Source organism: Ailuropoda melanoleuca, chromosome 16 (genome assembly GCF_002007445.2).
Source record: "Ailuropoda melanoleuca isolate Jingjing chromosome 16, ASM200744v2, whole genome shotgun sequence".
In the NCBI taxonomy this organism is placed as follows: domain Eukaryota; kingdom Metazoa; phylum Chordata; class Mammalia; order Carnivora; family Ursidae; genus Ailuropoda; species Ailuropoda melanoleuca.
Genome location: NC_048233.1, coordinates 6,570,213 through 6,584,719, shown reverse-complemented (window position 1 = coordinate 6,584,719; position 14,507 = coordinate 6,570,213). Strand labels below are relative to the sequence as shown.

General features: G+C 43.4%; 1 protein-coding gene across 1 annotated transcript in view; it reads left to right on the top strand.

Moving 5' to 3' along the window:
- ANO2 (anoctamin 2) overlaps positions 1–14,507 on the top strand; it is a 347,738-nt gene that overhangs the window by 165,734 nt on the left and 167,497 nt on the right. The window contains exons 11-12 of the mRNA XM_034645976.1: positions 2,743–2,877; positions 9,065–9,225. Of these exons, the coding sequence (XP_034501867.1) occupies positions 2,743–2,877; positions 9,065–9,225 (296 nt within the window). The remainder of the gene's footprint in view (positions 1–2,742; positions 2,878–9,064; positions 9,226–14,507) is intronic.

The following is a 14,507-nucleotide window of genomic DNA, read 5'->3' as shown; positions in this document are numbered from 1 at the left end:
GGTGGTGCACGCTCCCGGCTCACGGACTCAGTCTGCCGTTTCCAGAGTGCGGGTCCGCGGTCCGCCCGCTTAATTATACCTATTTTTAAAATTCACTGGTTGCCTTAGGGTTTATAGACTCCATCTTTAGATTACTACCTTCTACTTTAAAATATTATTATACCATTTCAGACCCAGGGTAAGGGCCTTCCAATAGTATCTTTGTTTCTGCTCTCCTATCTTTTTTTTTTATAGTAAGTTTTTATTATGTTATGTTAGTCACCATACAGTATATCCTTAGTTTTTGATGTAATGTTCCATGATTCATTATTTACATATAACACCCAGTGCACCATGCAATACATGCCCTCCTTAATACCCATCACTGGCCTATCCCAATACCCCACCCCTCTCCCCGCTGAAGCCCTGTTTGTTTCCCAGAGTCTACAGTCTCTCATGGTTCATTCTCCCTTCTGTTTACTCCCCCTTCATTCTTCCCTTTCTTCTCCTACTGATCTTCCTATTTCTTATGTTCCATAAATGAGTGAAACCATATGATAATTGTCTTTGTCTGCTTGACTTATTTCACTTACCATAATGTCCTCCATCCCCAAGATGCCCTTCAACAGGTGACTGGATTGAGAAGATGTGGTCCATATATACAATGGAATATTGCTCTCCTATCTTTTGTGGTGTTATTGTCCTACTCCTACATACGTTATAAATGCCCTAAGACATCATCACAATTTTTGCTTGATACCAGTGTTTCTCTGCCTTTTTCCATTATTGCTTTCCTCCATGATATTTTAATACCACATATATACTGCATATCTGTTTATGTTCTGTGACCCTTTGGAGACCTAAAAACCTCTGTAATACCTAAGATAGTTTTTGGCTTCCAAAGAACTAGTTTTATCCCCATGGGAGCACTATTTCATATAGTATTCTGGGTTGACTGTTTTTTTTTTCTTTCCACACTTTAAGGTTGTCACTCTATTATCTTCTGACTTGCATAGTTTCTCCCAAGAAATTGGCTGTAAACCTTACCTTTGTTCCTCTGCATATAATAATCTCCCTTCCTTCTCTTCCCCTCCCCAACACCACCCTCACCCCAGCTTTAATTTAAAGATTTTCTATCTTTGTTTTTCAGATTTGATTATGATATGTCTAGGTGTGTAGGTTTCTGTTTTCGTTTTTATATTTATTCTGTTTGGGGTTCTCTGGAGTTCTTGGATCTATGTTTTGTTGTTTTTTATTAATTTTGGGAAATTTTTTAGCCATAATCCATTTAGATATTTCTTCTGTCTTCTTTCTTTTAATCTTCCTGGGACTTCAATTACATGTATAATAGACCCTAGGATATTATGCTCTCTCCTCCCCCTCCCCCAGAGCAGACTGCTGATCCTTGTCACTCAGTGATTTGAATGAGAGATGGTCCTGGGAGATGGGTGTGCTTCCACACCCCTCTGCAACTGACGAGGCCTTTTCCAGTTTCCTGCCTTGCCCAATACCCTCCTTATGAGTACCACCTCCTTATGAGGTGGCAGTCATTGGCTGGGATCTTATGAATGACTGCAAATGCCTCTTGTATCTGGAGCTCCCAGTTATTGTAATCTGTCATGTTAACCATACTCAGCCTTTCGGAATTTATAAGATTATATCTTTGTCTTTGTACTGGCTTTTTCTCCCATGCTCTGCAAATCTGAAAGTGTTCGCATGCCCCATTTTCCTTGGAGGGGCTTGTCCTTGTTTTTTAAATTCAATTCACATGATTACCTTTGGCCTCCACTCTATGATGGGTTCAAGGAAAGTTTGATGTCACAGATTATCTGGATTTCTCTTGTTGTTAGGGTGGAAGCCACATTTTCTTGCCATTTTCTATATCGTAGGTAGGAGCAGCACCTTTAGTAGTGGATAAATAGATTCTGTTCACTGTCTTATTCTTTTGTCCTCACATCAAAGAGTGGGCTGCACTCTCATTTCACTCCTGTGTTTTATGTCATAGCCTCTTGAGAAATAAAATGTACGGTTTCTCTGTGGTTTGTATATTTCTCATCAGGTGTCCATCACTAATATTTATTTAAAGGAAAAATCCCTTTTTAGAGACTTAGTGTGACAGTTTACTAACTTCCTGAACTAGGGATCAAAAAGATAATGGCTTGTTAATTTTCTCTTTAAAAGGATTTTTTTTATTATAAAATTAATTCATTAACAAAGTAGAGCGTTTAAAAATGCAGAAAGGTAAAGAAGAAATAAAAACCACCCATAATCCCATCAGCTAAATAAACTATTGCTAGTATTTTACCAAAATGCTTCTAGTCATTTTTGTGAGTTTTATGGTTTGTGTACATAAGTACACATGCCCACCTAGATACTTTGTGTGTTTTATTCACATAACAAAGTTCTGAAAAGGTATTTTTTTGTGGGTTACTGTAATGAGATGATGATGTGTTACTCATGTTTGTCTGGTAAAGATGCCAAAATATATGGCCTATTTGCAGTTTGCTGTTAGGGCTGGATTCCTTCTTGGGGCTATTTCACGTGAATAGCCAGGATTCGTTGGGGTGTGTGTGTGTGTGTGTGGTTCCCAGGGAACGTACTTCATAGTGCAAGAGACCAGTTCTTTGTGCTGAGGTCCCTCTTGCACCATCTAACTTCCATCTCTTTTTGTTTACACTGACCCATTGTCAGGTTTAGAACAAACAGAAATGGCGAAGTATATGCTGTTCTTAATATGTGCTGTGATTTTCTCTCTTTTTTCAGAAAGTATTTTGGAGAAAAAATTGGACTGTATTTTGCCTGGCTGGGATTATATACATCATTCCTCATTCCATCTTCTGTAATCGGAGTGATCGTGTTTCTTTATGGATGTGCAACAATTGAGGAAGATATTCCCAGGTGAGACGGTTTTAAAGAAAAAGCCTCAGTTCCCACATGGCAGTACTTTGGAGTTTCGTCCCAGTTGCAAGTATAGTTCACACGCTTCCTTCCAAAGTCCTCACCCCGTATGCTCTCCTCCCCTTACCACACACATAACCTCCCTCCAGAGACAGATCTGGGAACTACAGAGTCTGGGAATGGCTTCAGAGCCTGCTGGGGATGGCTCCCTTCCTTTCCTACTTAAGCTCTTCTCCAGGGCTAGAGTCTGATGCGGGCAAGTGGATTCTACCTGCTGAAAAAACCCAGGCCCGAGAAGAGTGTTTTCCCCTCAACTTCATGACTTTTTTCTCTGGTTTCCCCTAAGACCCAAGGTGGGAAATGTTTAGTGGCATTGGGTAACGATCACATGTCGATATGGTCAACACTGTCGGGGTGAAATGTTGTGAGGCTGTCCATAGAAGCAGGCAGCTCTGGAACTGAGGGGGGCTTGGCTTCTGGTTCAGGAAGTCAGAAACGGCAGGTGACAGGCCCCATGGTGGGGCTTTTGGAGAGCCAAGAGATGGAACAAAGGCTGGTCCTTATGGTGAAAAGAGAGCCTTCAAAGAACATAAGTACTTAAAAATAGCATACTGGAGTGCTGGGTAGCTTAGTCGGTTAAGCGTCTGACTCTCGATTTCAGCTCAGGTCATGATCTCAGGGTTGTGAGATCAAGCCCCGTGTCCAGCTCCATGCTTGGTGTGGAGCCTGCTTCAGATTCTCTCTCTCTCCCTCAGTGCCCCTCCTCCCCTACTCACACTTGCTCTTTTCTCTCTCTCTCACAAAAAAATAATTGCATCCTTTAGTATGGACAGCATTACATATTAGCTGTGTGACTGGATAGTTCATTCCCCAGGCTTCCTTCCCTTGGCTGTAAATAGTGATAATCACACGTACCTTGTGATGTTGTTGTGAGGATTCAAGGAGACGACGTTTGGCACATAGTAGAATATTAATAAATAATTGTTGAAAGAATCAACATGTGGAAATAAAGTACAAGTGACAAAAGGACACTTAACTTATATTTAGCATTTACATCTCTTGCCATCTTTGGCACTGTCTTCGAAAACCAAAGCATGGTTAATGTATTTTAATACTTTTTCAGTTGCAAATGATAGAAATGCAACATGAACTTAGCTGAAGCAAAAAAAAAAGGGAATTTATTATAAGGTTTCTGGGGTGTGTCAGGGAACCCAGTGGGAGGCATGTGGCTAGCCTAAGGGCCAATGGAAATAGGGACTTCTGTTTATCTCCCATCTCTGGTTCTTTCATGTATTTGTTTCACTACAGATTTTCTCTGTTGGATGTAAACATTCCTACTAATAGCTCATGGTGTTGTATCTTAGAACTTTCTCTTTGATTGGTTCCAAATGAAAAAAGCCTATTGGTTCATTTTGGATTAGGGTGGAGGCCTTGGGCCCACAGTCGTGGCTTTGGGGCAGGATCACCCTGTACCAACAGGATGTTCCCTCAGTAACCAGGTCGATGAGGACACTGGGCAGACTGTCAGTATCCACTGTAGTTACATGGAAGAAGTAATGACCATCCTGAAGAAAGGACCAAGAAAGGGGCTCCTTTGAGGAAAGGGCTTCACCAATGGCAGGAACCAGGTAGCTCTTCTTGTGGCCATGTTAATCTACAGAAATGGTCTTGTAAATTAGAAATTGGGGTTGGTATTGCCAGTAGTTAGAATAAAGCTAAATAACTTGGTATAAGAGCAAGGGTTTGGATATTTTTGTGTGCAAAACTCCAGTACCAACTGCCCAGTGTTTTGACTGGGCATTCTGGGACTGTCACACAACATATGTGCTGAAGGTCCTGCCCTCCTTGGGCCATCTAGCATGAGGGAAAAACTAATAGTTACCAAGTGTCTCCCTTGTGCCAGGCGTGGTGCTGGGTGTTTCTCATGTACTAGTTTCTTTGATCCTGTAGAGATCGTGGTTGTAAACTGTTAGATTGGTATTATTTTCACCTAACAGAGATGGGGAAATTGATGCCAAGTGCAGTCATATAGCTTGTCCAACTTCAGCAACTAGTGATTGTCAGGGTTGCGACTTGATCTCTGTTGCTTCTTGCTTCACAGTCTTTGCTTTTTCCCGTAAGATGTGAAGTCTCCCAGAAGGCTCCTGTCCTCCTTGGCAGCCAAGTAGTTTCAACTGGCCTTGCCTGGTACTTTCTCAGAAAACATGGCTCCATGTTTCTCTTGCCCAGTTTGATCCCTAGAGAGCTGGGCCTCAGGTTGATCCAAACTGGAAAACTCTACACTGTGCGTTAGAGAGCTAGTGGCAGGGTAGAGGGTGGCCATGAGTGTGCTCATTTACCCTGGGATTTAGAGCTTGTGCCTTGGTTCCCCATACGGGAATACATGCGACAGGGACCATGTAGCTGGAAATGACCATGGTCTACACATACTGAAAAATATATATCTGTACACACACACTCATGTATATGCAGGTATATATGGACGTGAAATGTGATCATTATCACTGCAGATGTCTCTTTAACCCGTATTGGTTACAGAATCAGTTGAATGGTTATCTTTTAAATGGCTAGAATAAGATAGGATAGAGTAGAATAAAATACAGTGTTAGTATTCATCACAAGAAGGAAGTATAGGTATTGTTTCATGATGTTTTATTTAGCTATATAAGTGTGTTTATGGGAGAGGGAGAGAGTATGTATGTATTGGCATATTGGAATCTGATGGAAAAGATTGTTTTTTAAACTGTAGGTCACAGTCAAAAAAGTTTGAAATTGACTGTTTTAAAGCTGAAATTTTGGCTTTTCAGAGTCAGGGTGGGGTGTGATAATTTTTTTCGTATTATTTACATCTTCCTTGTTTAAGTGTATTATGAATATTTTTTTAAAAGAACTGCTCTTTAATCATAATTACATAGCCATCAAAAATCCAAGCTTGATGGGGTTGATGAAAACTCATAAAATACCACTCCCTATCAACAAAAGAATAGTCTTTAAATCCCAATACTGAATCTAAACAAATTCATACTCTTCCGGGATCTGTGTCTGTCAGCCACTCCTAAGCATGATTAAAAACGTGTACCATTCCTGGGATTACTATAGAGGTTTCTAATTTTGACATTAAGCCTGGAATTTATTATCTATGTATCATTTTAAAAAATATTATATTTTGAAAACATTATAGATTAATAGGAAGATAGTACAAAGGGGCCCACTGTACCCTTCACCCAATTTCCCCTAGTGATTCTTTTTTTTTTCTTATAATAATATTTTTTTATTATATTATCTTAGTCACCACACAGTACATCCCTGGTTTTTGATGTAAAGTTCGATGATTCATAAGTTCCCCTAGTGGTTCTGTCTCATATAACTTTGGGACAATATCGAAAGCAGAAAATTTACATTATGTGGAACTTTAAATGGTACCTTTTATCACTAGAAACTTTGATATATAAATACAAATATCACTTATGAATAATAATTCCATAAGTGCGTGATACATCTATAGAACTTTTTCTCTACTTACCAAAGGATTGGTTCCATTTATTAGACATTGGCTTACATGGGTAGGAAAGACTGGAGCATTTAAAAAAAAAAAAAAAGCTGATTGATCTAAACATCTTGAAAAAAGTGGTTACCTTGGACCAGAATAACAGATGCTGTGTCTGAATTTCTGGAATAATTCCCATGTTGCACCTTCTCCCTTCGTGCAAGCACAGCCCTGTATCACCTAAATTTTGAGCAATGAATTACTGTTTAAGAACACCACTCACTTTGGGGTCCTGGTTCAGCTGACTGCCAGGCCATTTATCAACCTTCTTGGGCTTTCTAGAGAGAATGATAGAGTGAAGAAATATAGCATTCGATTGATAGCCTCAGTTGCTTCTAACTAGAAATCCTTGGATTATGCAGCTAGTGAATAACCCAGATGTGACTTCAGTTCTAGCCAAGCTTCCCTCACCTTTCCGCTTCTCTTTTCAGCCTCGTCTACAGAGGCAGCCTCTCTCAGAGAACACAGAGTCATGTTAATATCCTGAGGCAGAATTTCTCCAGAATTCTGTTCAAATTGCTTGCATCAAAGAGACAAATAAACAAAACGACCCAATACGTATAAAGCATTCTGACTTCAAGTTGAAATGATTTGGGGAGTATCCATGCGACAGCGGCTGCTGTTTTGTACAAATGATTGATAGTTGACTGTCCTCCCATTGTAAAGCCAATAATTGACGCCCCACTTATGTTTCAAAGTGCTTTGCACTTTGTTAGCTGGTTGCTAATGCTTTTTTTCATTCCTGACCTTTTAGCATTGACTAGTTTTGATTTGGATTAGGTTGGTTAGGAATTATCCCTCCCCCAAGTCTATGTGTTAAAAAAAAAAAAAAGCCCCAAACAACAAAATGACAGTCCCTTACACACATATTTGAGGCAGCACCGAGGAACTTATATGTTCTGAGACATGGCTTAAAAGCACAGCTCCTTACTATAATTTATACAGACCAACAGTTTTCTGTGTGAATTTGTTTTCTAAGAGGGGACTCTCCTCTCTGAAAGTAGTGACTCCTTCTCAACGATACAGCAGACACTCGTCTGACCCAGAAGACTTAGAATAAACCTTGTTCTCCGGTTACGCATAAGAACGTGCCCAAGTGAAGCCAGCATGGCTGAACTTACTATTAAGATGTTTCTATTTAATATTGCTGTTGTGAATGAGTCACTGCTATTGACACTTGCCAATGGAGAACTTAGCAGCAAGTCAGTGGAGGAATGAGGATTTACTCTCAGAGACCTTGAGTTTCCATTCTCTCACACAGAAGGCCTTTTCTTGCTGGACTTAATAGCTCATTAAAAAGAATCCTGAAAGCCTGGACTTGATAGACTGATAGACAGTGACAGCCCTCAGGAAAATCCTTCATCTTCATGGAGGGGAGCTGGACCCAGACATCCCTTGACTTCTGGGTTTCATCAAATCACTTGCATTAGCACATAGGATACCAGCTGGCTGACCCTGGCAATGGCCTCCCACTCATCAGCCATGCTCCGTAGTGTCCCCTGCTGCCTCTTTCCAGAGGAAACACAGCGGCGGTTTTCAGTATAGGACCCCCTGCTTCCCCGTGACTGTGTCTCCAGATGCTCTGTGAGAACAGCCAATGCTTCATTTTTGTGAAATTTTGAGTTCTCCACCCCGTTCCCCAAAACAATGAACTTAACCATCTACCCATTCCCTCAGGGAAATATTACACACCAGAGTGATGAGTTCATTCATTTTCCTACCAGTATGTAGAGTGGAGGGACATTAAGGGAGCCAATTAGGGCTGGTGGTTCATTGGTTCTTAGTTGCAAGCACTCCTATGAGCCTGAATTTGTTGGATCTCGCTAATCATCTAAAGAGTGAATGGCATTTCAACTATATTCATTAGTCCACTAAATAGAAATATACTGAGAATAGGTTAGAGTATAGCTAATAGTTATTTGACTCATGCTTCTCTCAATAAGTATCATAGAACCTAGACTTTGGAAGAATTTACCTTATTCTTCCATTCCCCCTAATCCCATTTCATGGTTTAGATCATTCTTAGGCTGAGGTTATAACCCCCTTCTATTAATGGTCGTGCAGCTGATGCGCTTAGAAAGGGGCTTCTAACCCAGCTCTGACTACATTCTACTTCACATGGCTTCTCCTTGAGTAGTAAGAGCTTGTGTTGACCCAACTACACTCTTGTATTTGCTTCTCTTTGTGACCAGTTCTCACACATTTGTGGGGCAGCCAGTAGGCTTTACAAAGACAGCCTGTGCTTGCATGAAGATGGGGAAATCTAACTTGAGGCAGGTGACGGATTCGTAGTTGTTGGTGCTCCCCACCATCCTCTTAGATGCAGCACATTTTGAAGGAACTTTATAAAGCATCAAGCAGCATACAACATCTCTGACCGATGCTCACTGATTTTCTGTTAAGACAGTCCTAGTGACAGGGGATCTGTACCTCAGAAGTGGCCCACCCACCTCCTTGACAAAAATGCAGGAATAATGCTCTCATGGTAAAGAATCCAATTCCAATGTCTTTAACACACCGCGCTTTGGGAGTTGATCAGCTCAGCAATGGATTTGGAAGTGGGAGATGTTTTTAGGGTGATTTGCTTGGGGTGGGTCCCGCTTGATCTCCATTTGACCCAGCAGCCTCTCTCTACTGCAGCAAAGAGATGTGTGACCAGCAGAATGCCTTCACCATGTGTCCCCTGTGTGACAAGTCCTGTGATTACTGGAACCTCAGCTCAGCCTGTGGTACGGCAAAGGCGAGCCACCTGTTTGACAACCCTGCCACCGTATTCTTCTCCATCTTCATGGCTCTGTGGGGTAAGTGGTTATCATGAACCTTGCTTATTTTGGTGATACCTTTAAATGGATACAGTGACCATGCTCTCAAACCCATATCCTTTGATTTATGTCCTTTAGTATTTAGTCCTTATACCTCAGGAAGTATTTTAGGAACAATAGCTTTCTCTCTTTTACTTCTGTGTGTGAATAGAACTAGGAATATCCTCCTTGGCTTTATATATATTTTTAAAAGCATAGAGAATGTTAATCTTATATTAATCTCATGTATGCTTTATTCAAAATTTGAACCAATGCATGTTTGAAAATCCCTAGCACACCCATAAGGCACTCCAGGTGTATCTACTAAGATATGTAAAGTCATAGATAGTCACTATAAGACTCAGAGTGGTGGGGTGACTGCCATGGCCACAGAATTCGGTGGTGGTAAAGGCGAACCCAAACCTGATCTCTGACTCCAGTTTCTGGGCAATTTCCAGGATGCCATGAGTACAGACGGTAGAGATTTTACTTAATTCCAGAGTGTTGTTTTCAGTATTTCCACCAAAGGGATTTGTGAAGGAAAGAACAGATAGTTCCTTGATTTTCCTTCTCCTCCCTTTACCCCCAGAGTATTAGGGTAATAAACTTTCTCTGGGCCATAGCCATCTGACCATAAACAGACACACACACACACACACACACACACACACACACACACACTTCTATTCACAAACTGGAATGGAATAACCTGGAATAATAACCCCTGTGGTAACTGGACATTTCCAAGAAGACACACCCACGTGCATCATACAAGGAACGAAGTCAACATGTTTTAGCCCATCTTGAGTAGCCACCTGACTTTCACTTTTACTCATTGTTGGATCTGCAGGCCCTTAGTTTCCCCATTGGATCACAGAACGGCAGGGCCATGATCCCACTGTAGAGGGTGCTTGATTATCATTGACTCCATGGAGCCTGGGGGTCATGCCAGGGTGGGACCATGAGTCACACATTCCTGAAAGTGTGAAGAGGGGGGAGGGCGAGGGAGAGGTCTTTTCTCCGTAGTGCTGGGAGTACTAATACAAGCTTTCTCTGTTCCCTGTAGGGATCTCTCCTTGGGTGGAGATAGAACCAGACTGGAAAGATTGCCATATTACTAGGCCACCAAGGAACATTTCCAGGAGACACTCTATTCTCTGTTCTCTGGTGGAATAGCCACTGCCCACAGACACATGGGCAGTAGTCAAGCCCACAGAAGTAGGGGCAGGGAGTAGGAGGAAGCAGCAATTGTCACCATGGGGACTGGGAATTGTTCACAGGAGGGTTTCAGTAGGACCAGCTGAAGCTGAAGCTTGTTGCCTAGGGAGTCTTAGGCAGCAGCTCTGTGTCTCCTTGTCAAGCAGGACATCTCGTAATTACCCCCAAATCCACCGGAACTGATTTGGAACCTGGAACACACATTCAGTTTTTGATACATTGCAATCCTAATTCCCATTCATTTGTTTTAAGAGAGTCCCATGACTGAGTAGCTAAAGCTTAATAACGCTGGGTCCATAATCCCTTACGGACTTTCCTGGGATATGTAATTCCTTGTTGTAGAGAAACTCGGTTTTCAGTGGTACTTAGCCACTCTCAAGCCCCAACAACTACCTCTTCTCTTTCCTCAATAGCTGTAATTAACAGATGCTTCCCGCCCCCCTGGGATCTGCGATAATTTACTGCTCCCACCCCTGCCCCTCTCACTCCCCCTCACGTGGCAGCACAGGAAAAGCATGAAGGGTGGGATGCGTCAGAGCTTCCTGGCATAGCGTGGGGTTCAGTTGTGTTTTTTAACAGCCTTGCTGTGTTTTATGTGATTGTGTATTTGGTTGCAGCAGCCAAGAGCCGCTGGGCACGAGTGCCTGCAAATTACAATTAAAAATAATAGTACTGCCTCTCATTACCACGATTATTATGATCAGTGCTGGGTGGGCCTGGGCTGGGGCCCAACCTGCCAGGAGGAAGGCTGGGGAGAAGTGGTTCTCCGCAGAGAGACTGTCAGTGGAGCAAGAGTGGGGGTACACGGAGAGTTGCTAGTCAGCAGGGCCTGGGTCTGTGGAGTCTTCAGGCCTCGCTTGTAGCTCCTCTGTGGTTCGGCTTCAGATTTAGGAAACTTTGGAAAGCGAGTGAAGCCGTATTGAAAAGGGAAGTAATGGGCCAGGGTTTCTGAACTCTGTTCTGAGTAGAAGTTAAGGGCATTGAGTTAAGGGCCAGGCAGTCTCAGATGCATGTCTTGGTCCTGCTCCTTGCCAGCTGGGGGTCTGTGGCAAGACATTGTGGATCTAGCTCTGTGTCAACGAAAGTCGCCACTCTTTAACAAGGTGCCAGGTACCGGGGGCAAGGTTCTTAGCCTTTGGGCATCATCGTACTCATCTGTGAGATGGGCGAAGGAATACCCACCCCACAGTGTTCTTGGGACAAGAGAACGAGATATGCGTGCAGAGCACTTAGCATAGTGCCTGGCAGAGTGTACACACCAGGAGCTGTGTGCTGTTCTTCCTCATTATGACGGCCCTCCCTTGTCCTCATGACTCCTCTGCAGTGACTTCTTTGCCCCTCATATCTGTTCCCATGGTTTGACTTCTCTTCTCCATAGAGACAGCATTCAGGAAGCACTGCGGAGCCTGCTGTATGTGGAGCCCTCAGGCACTGAGAAGAGCGTAGGAAAAGGAGGGACGCCCTCCTCCTCACCTTGTTCCAAGAGCATCCCCAGGCCCGTGCCCATGTTGGGAGGTCAGGATGCACTTACATGAAAAAGCATCAGATCCAAGGGAGAAACCCTACGAATCTGTGCACTGTAATGTAGTGCCAAGTAAAACGAATGGAGCTTTTAGCAACTGCGCATTCAGCCAGTCTGTAGGTGTTTGTTCTGCTTAGTTCGGTGGTGCGCTCGAGGCAGACAGGCAGCTAAGAGCTGAGGACGTTTACGGCCCTGTTACTACACTGCAGACCCAAGTCACGGCCAACAGTGTAGCGTGACACGTGGCATAGGGTGCCCAGGCTTTTCCCGTGGGCGGTGTCTAGGTGCGGGGGTGGCCTCAGGGAGTGTTACTTCCCTTCCTTTCCAGGGCACCAGACCCTAAGGACAGTAGGAGCGTGGAGGAGACGGTGCCCCCAGCTGAGTGGGTCAGGAAAGGAGGAGGGTAGCCAGTGGAGGGCAGCATAGGGGAGCGGGACAGTTTATAAGAGTCAGGGATGAGGAGGGCAATGAGGAGGTGACCTTAGCAGCAACACAGGTGTGAGGTTGTGTGTTGACAGACCGAAGGAATGGATTTAGATAGATGGGTCCAGCCACATACACAAGGTCCCCCCATCCAGAGAGAAGAACTTAGACAATAAGGAGCCATTGAAAGTCTAGATGGGGGAGTGTTGGCTTCCTCCCTCTCCCCGCCCCTTCTTCACTGCCCAAATGCCTTTGTTCTTCAAGACTCAGCTTGGATGACTTCTCTGGCAGCCTGCACTCCCTCTGCTGCCTGCCCACAGCTCTTTACTGCGCCGTTCTTAAGGCCCTGATCTCTTCATGCCTTGTGTTTTAGCTATTTACAGTCTCTCCCCATAGACTGTCAACAGTTTGAGAGCAAAACCCACATTAGATTCACCTAATCTATCTCATGATGTTTAGAACAGTGTTTTGTGTATTACAGATACCTTAGGCCCAGTTCTTTTTGCAGGATTGGACATTTATTCCAGCTTGCTCAAAGAACGAGAGATGTGTTGTAGAAAGCCAGGATTAAGCTCCTGGATGCAGATAAGGAAAGGGAGCTAGGACTCCAGGGAAATCCTGGCCCTTTCTCCTTTTAGGTGCTTGGTTCATCCCAGTTCTGCTTCTCTTTGTGTCTCTTAGTTCCAGTTTTCAAAAGAGAGGATCTCTATGGTCCATCAGCAGGCTTTGGATGAGGTGCTCAGTCCTGGTGTAACAAGCCTCAGCTGTGGAGTGGAGGGTGCTGGTTCTCCCCGGAGCATGTTGCACTGGCCCCTCGAGGGGCTGCTGGTGAAGCAGGCAGACTGACTGGCATGTGGGCCTGGGAGGCATTCAGCAGCCACTTGCTAAACAAACGGAGGCCTGAGAGAATGTCTGTTAGGGGAGAGTTCTCCATCAGCCACATGCATGAGGGCTTGGAAGGCTGAGACACTGGAGTCAGGTGGAACCATGAGGAGACTATTACATAACCTCAGGACAGGATAGTTGCGCCCCAGAGAAGGGAAGTGGTGCTACAGACAGAAAGAAAGATGGGAGAAAATGAGTGAGAGCTCTGAGGAAGGTGCAGGAAGAAAGAATGTATGTGTAGGGATGATGAGCTTTGTCAAAAAAGACTACAGACCCTTCCATTCATGTTTTCTTCATCCTTCCATCCTTCCTTCATTTCTTGAGATCGCTGTTTGTCCTCTTCTCATAACCTAGAAGTGGGGAGAGGTGCACACGTGTGTGTGCTGGTGTGTCTCCCTCTACGTATATCTATTGGACTCTCAAGGACATGGAATAGTTTGAGCAGTTCCAGCTAGAAGTAGGAAATTTGAAGTCAGCACCTCCACTGGTGAACCCAATGGGTACTCAAAATCCACTCTTTAGTTTCTCTTGCCTTTGGAGATGTGTCGTGAAAAAGGTTGCTCTGGCCGATGTCATAGAAGTTGTTGCCTATGTTCTCCTCTAGAATTTTGATGGATTCCTGTCTCACATTGAGGTCTTTCATCCATTTGGAGTTTATTTTTGTGTATGGTGTGAGAGAGTGGTCAAGTTTCATTCTTTTGCATGTAGCTGTCCAATTTTCCCAGCACCATTTATTGAAGAGACTGTCTTTTTTCCACCGGATGTTTTTTCCTGCTTTATCAAAGATTAGTTGCCCAAAGAGCCGAGGGTCCATTTCTGGGTTCTCTATTCTGTTCCATTGGTCGATGTGTCTGTTTTTGTGCCAGTACCATGCTGTCTTTGTGATCACAGCTTTGTAGTACAGCTCGAAATCCGGCATTGTGATGCCCCCAGCTTTGTTTTTCCTTTTCAACAGTTCCTTGGAGATTCGGGGCCTTTTCTGGTTCCATACAAATTTAAGGACTATTTGTTCCAGTTCTTTGAAAAATGTCCTCGGTATTTTGATCGGGATAGCATTGAAAGTGTAGATTGCTCTGGGTAGTATGGACATTTTAACTATGTTAATTCTTCCAATCCATGAGCATGGAATATTTTTCCATCTTTTTATGTCTTCCTCAATATCTTTCAAAAGTGATCTATAGTTTCTAGGATATAGGTCCTTTACGTCTCTGGTTAAGTTAATTCCAAGGTAACG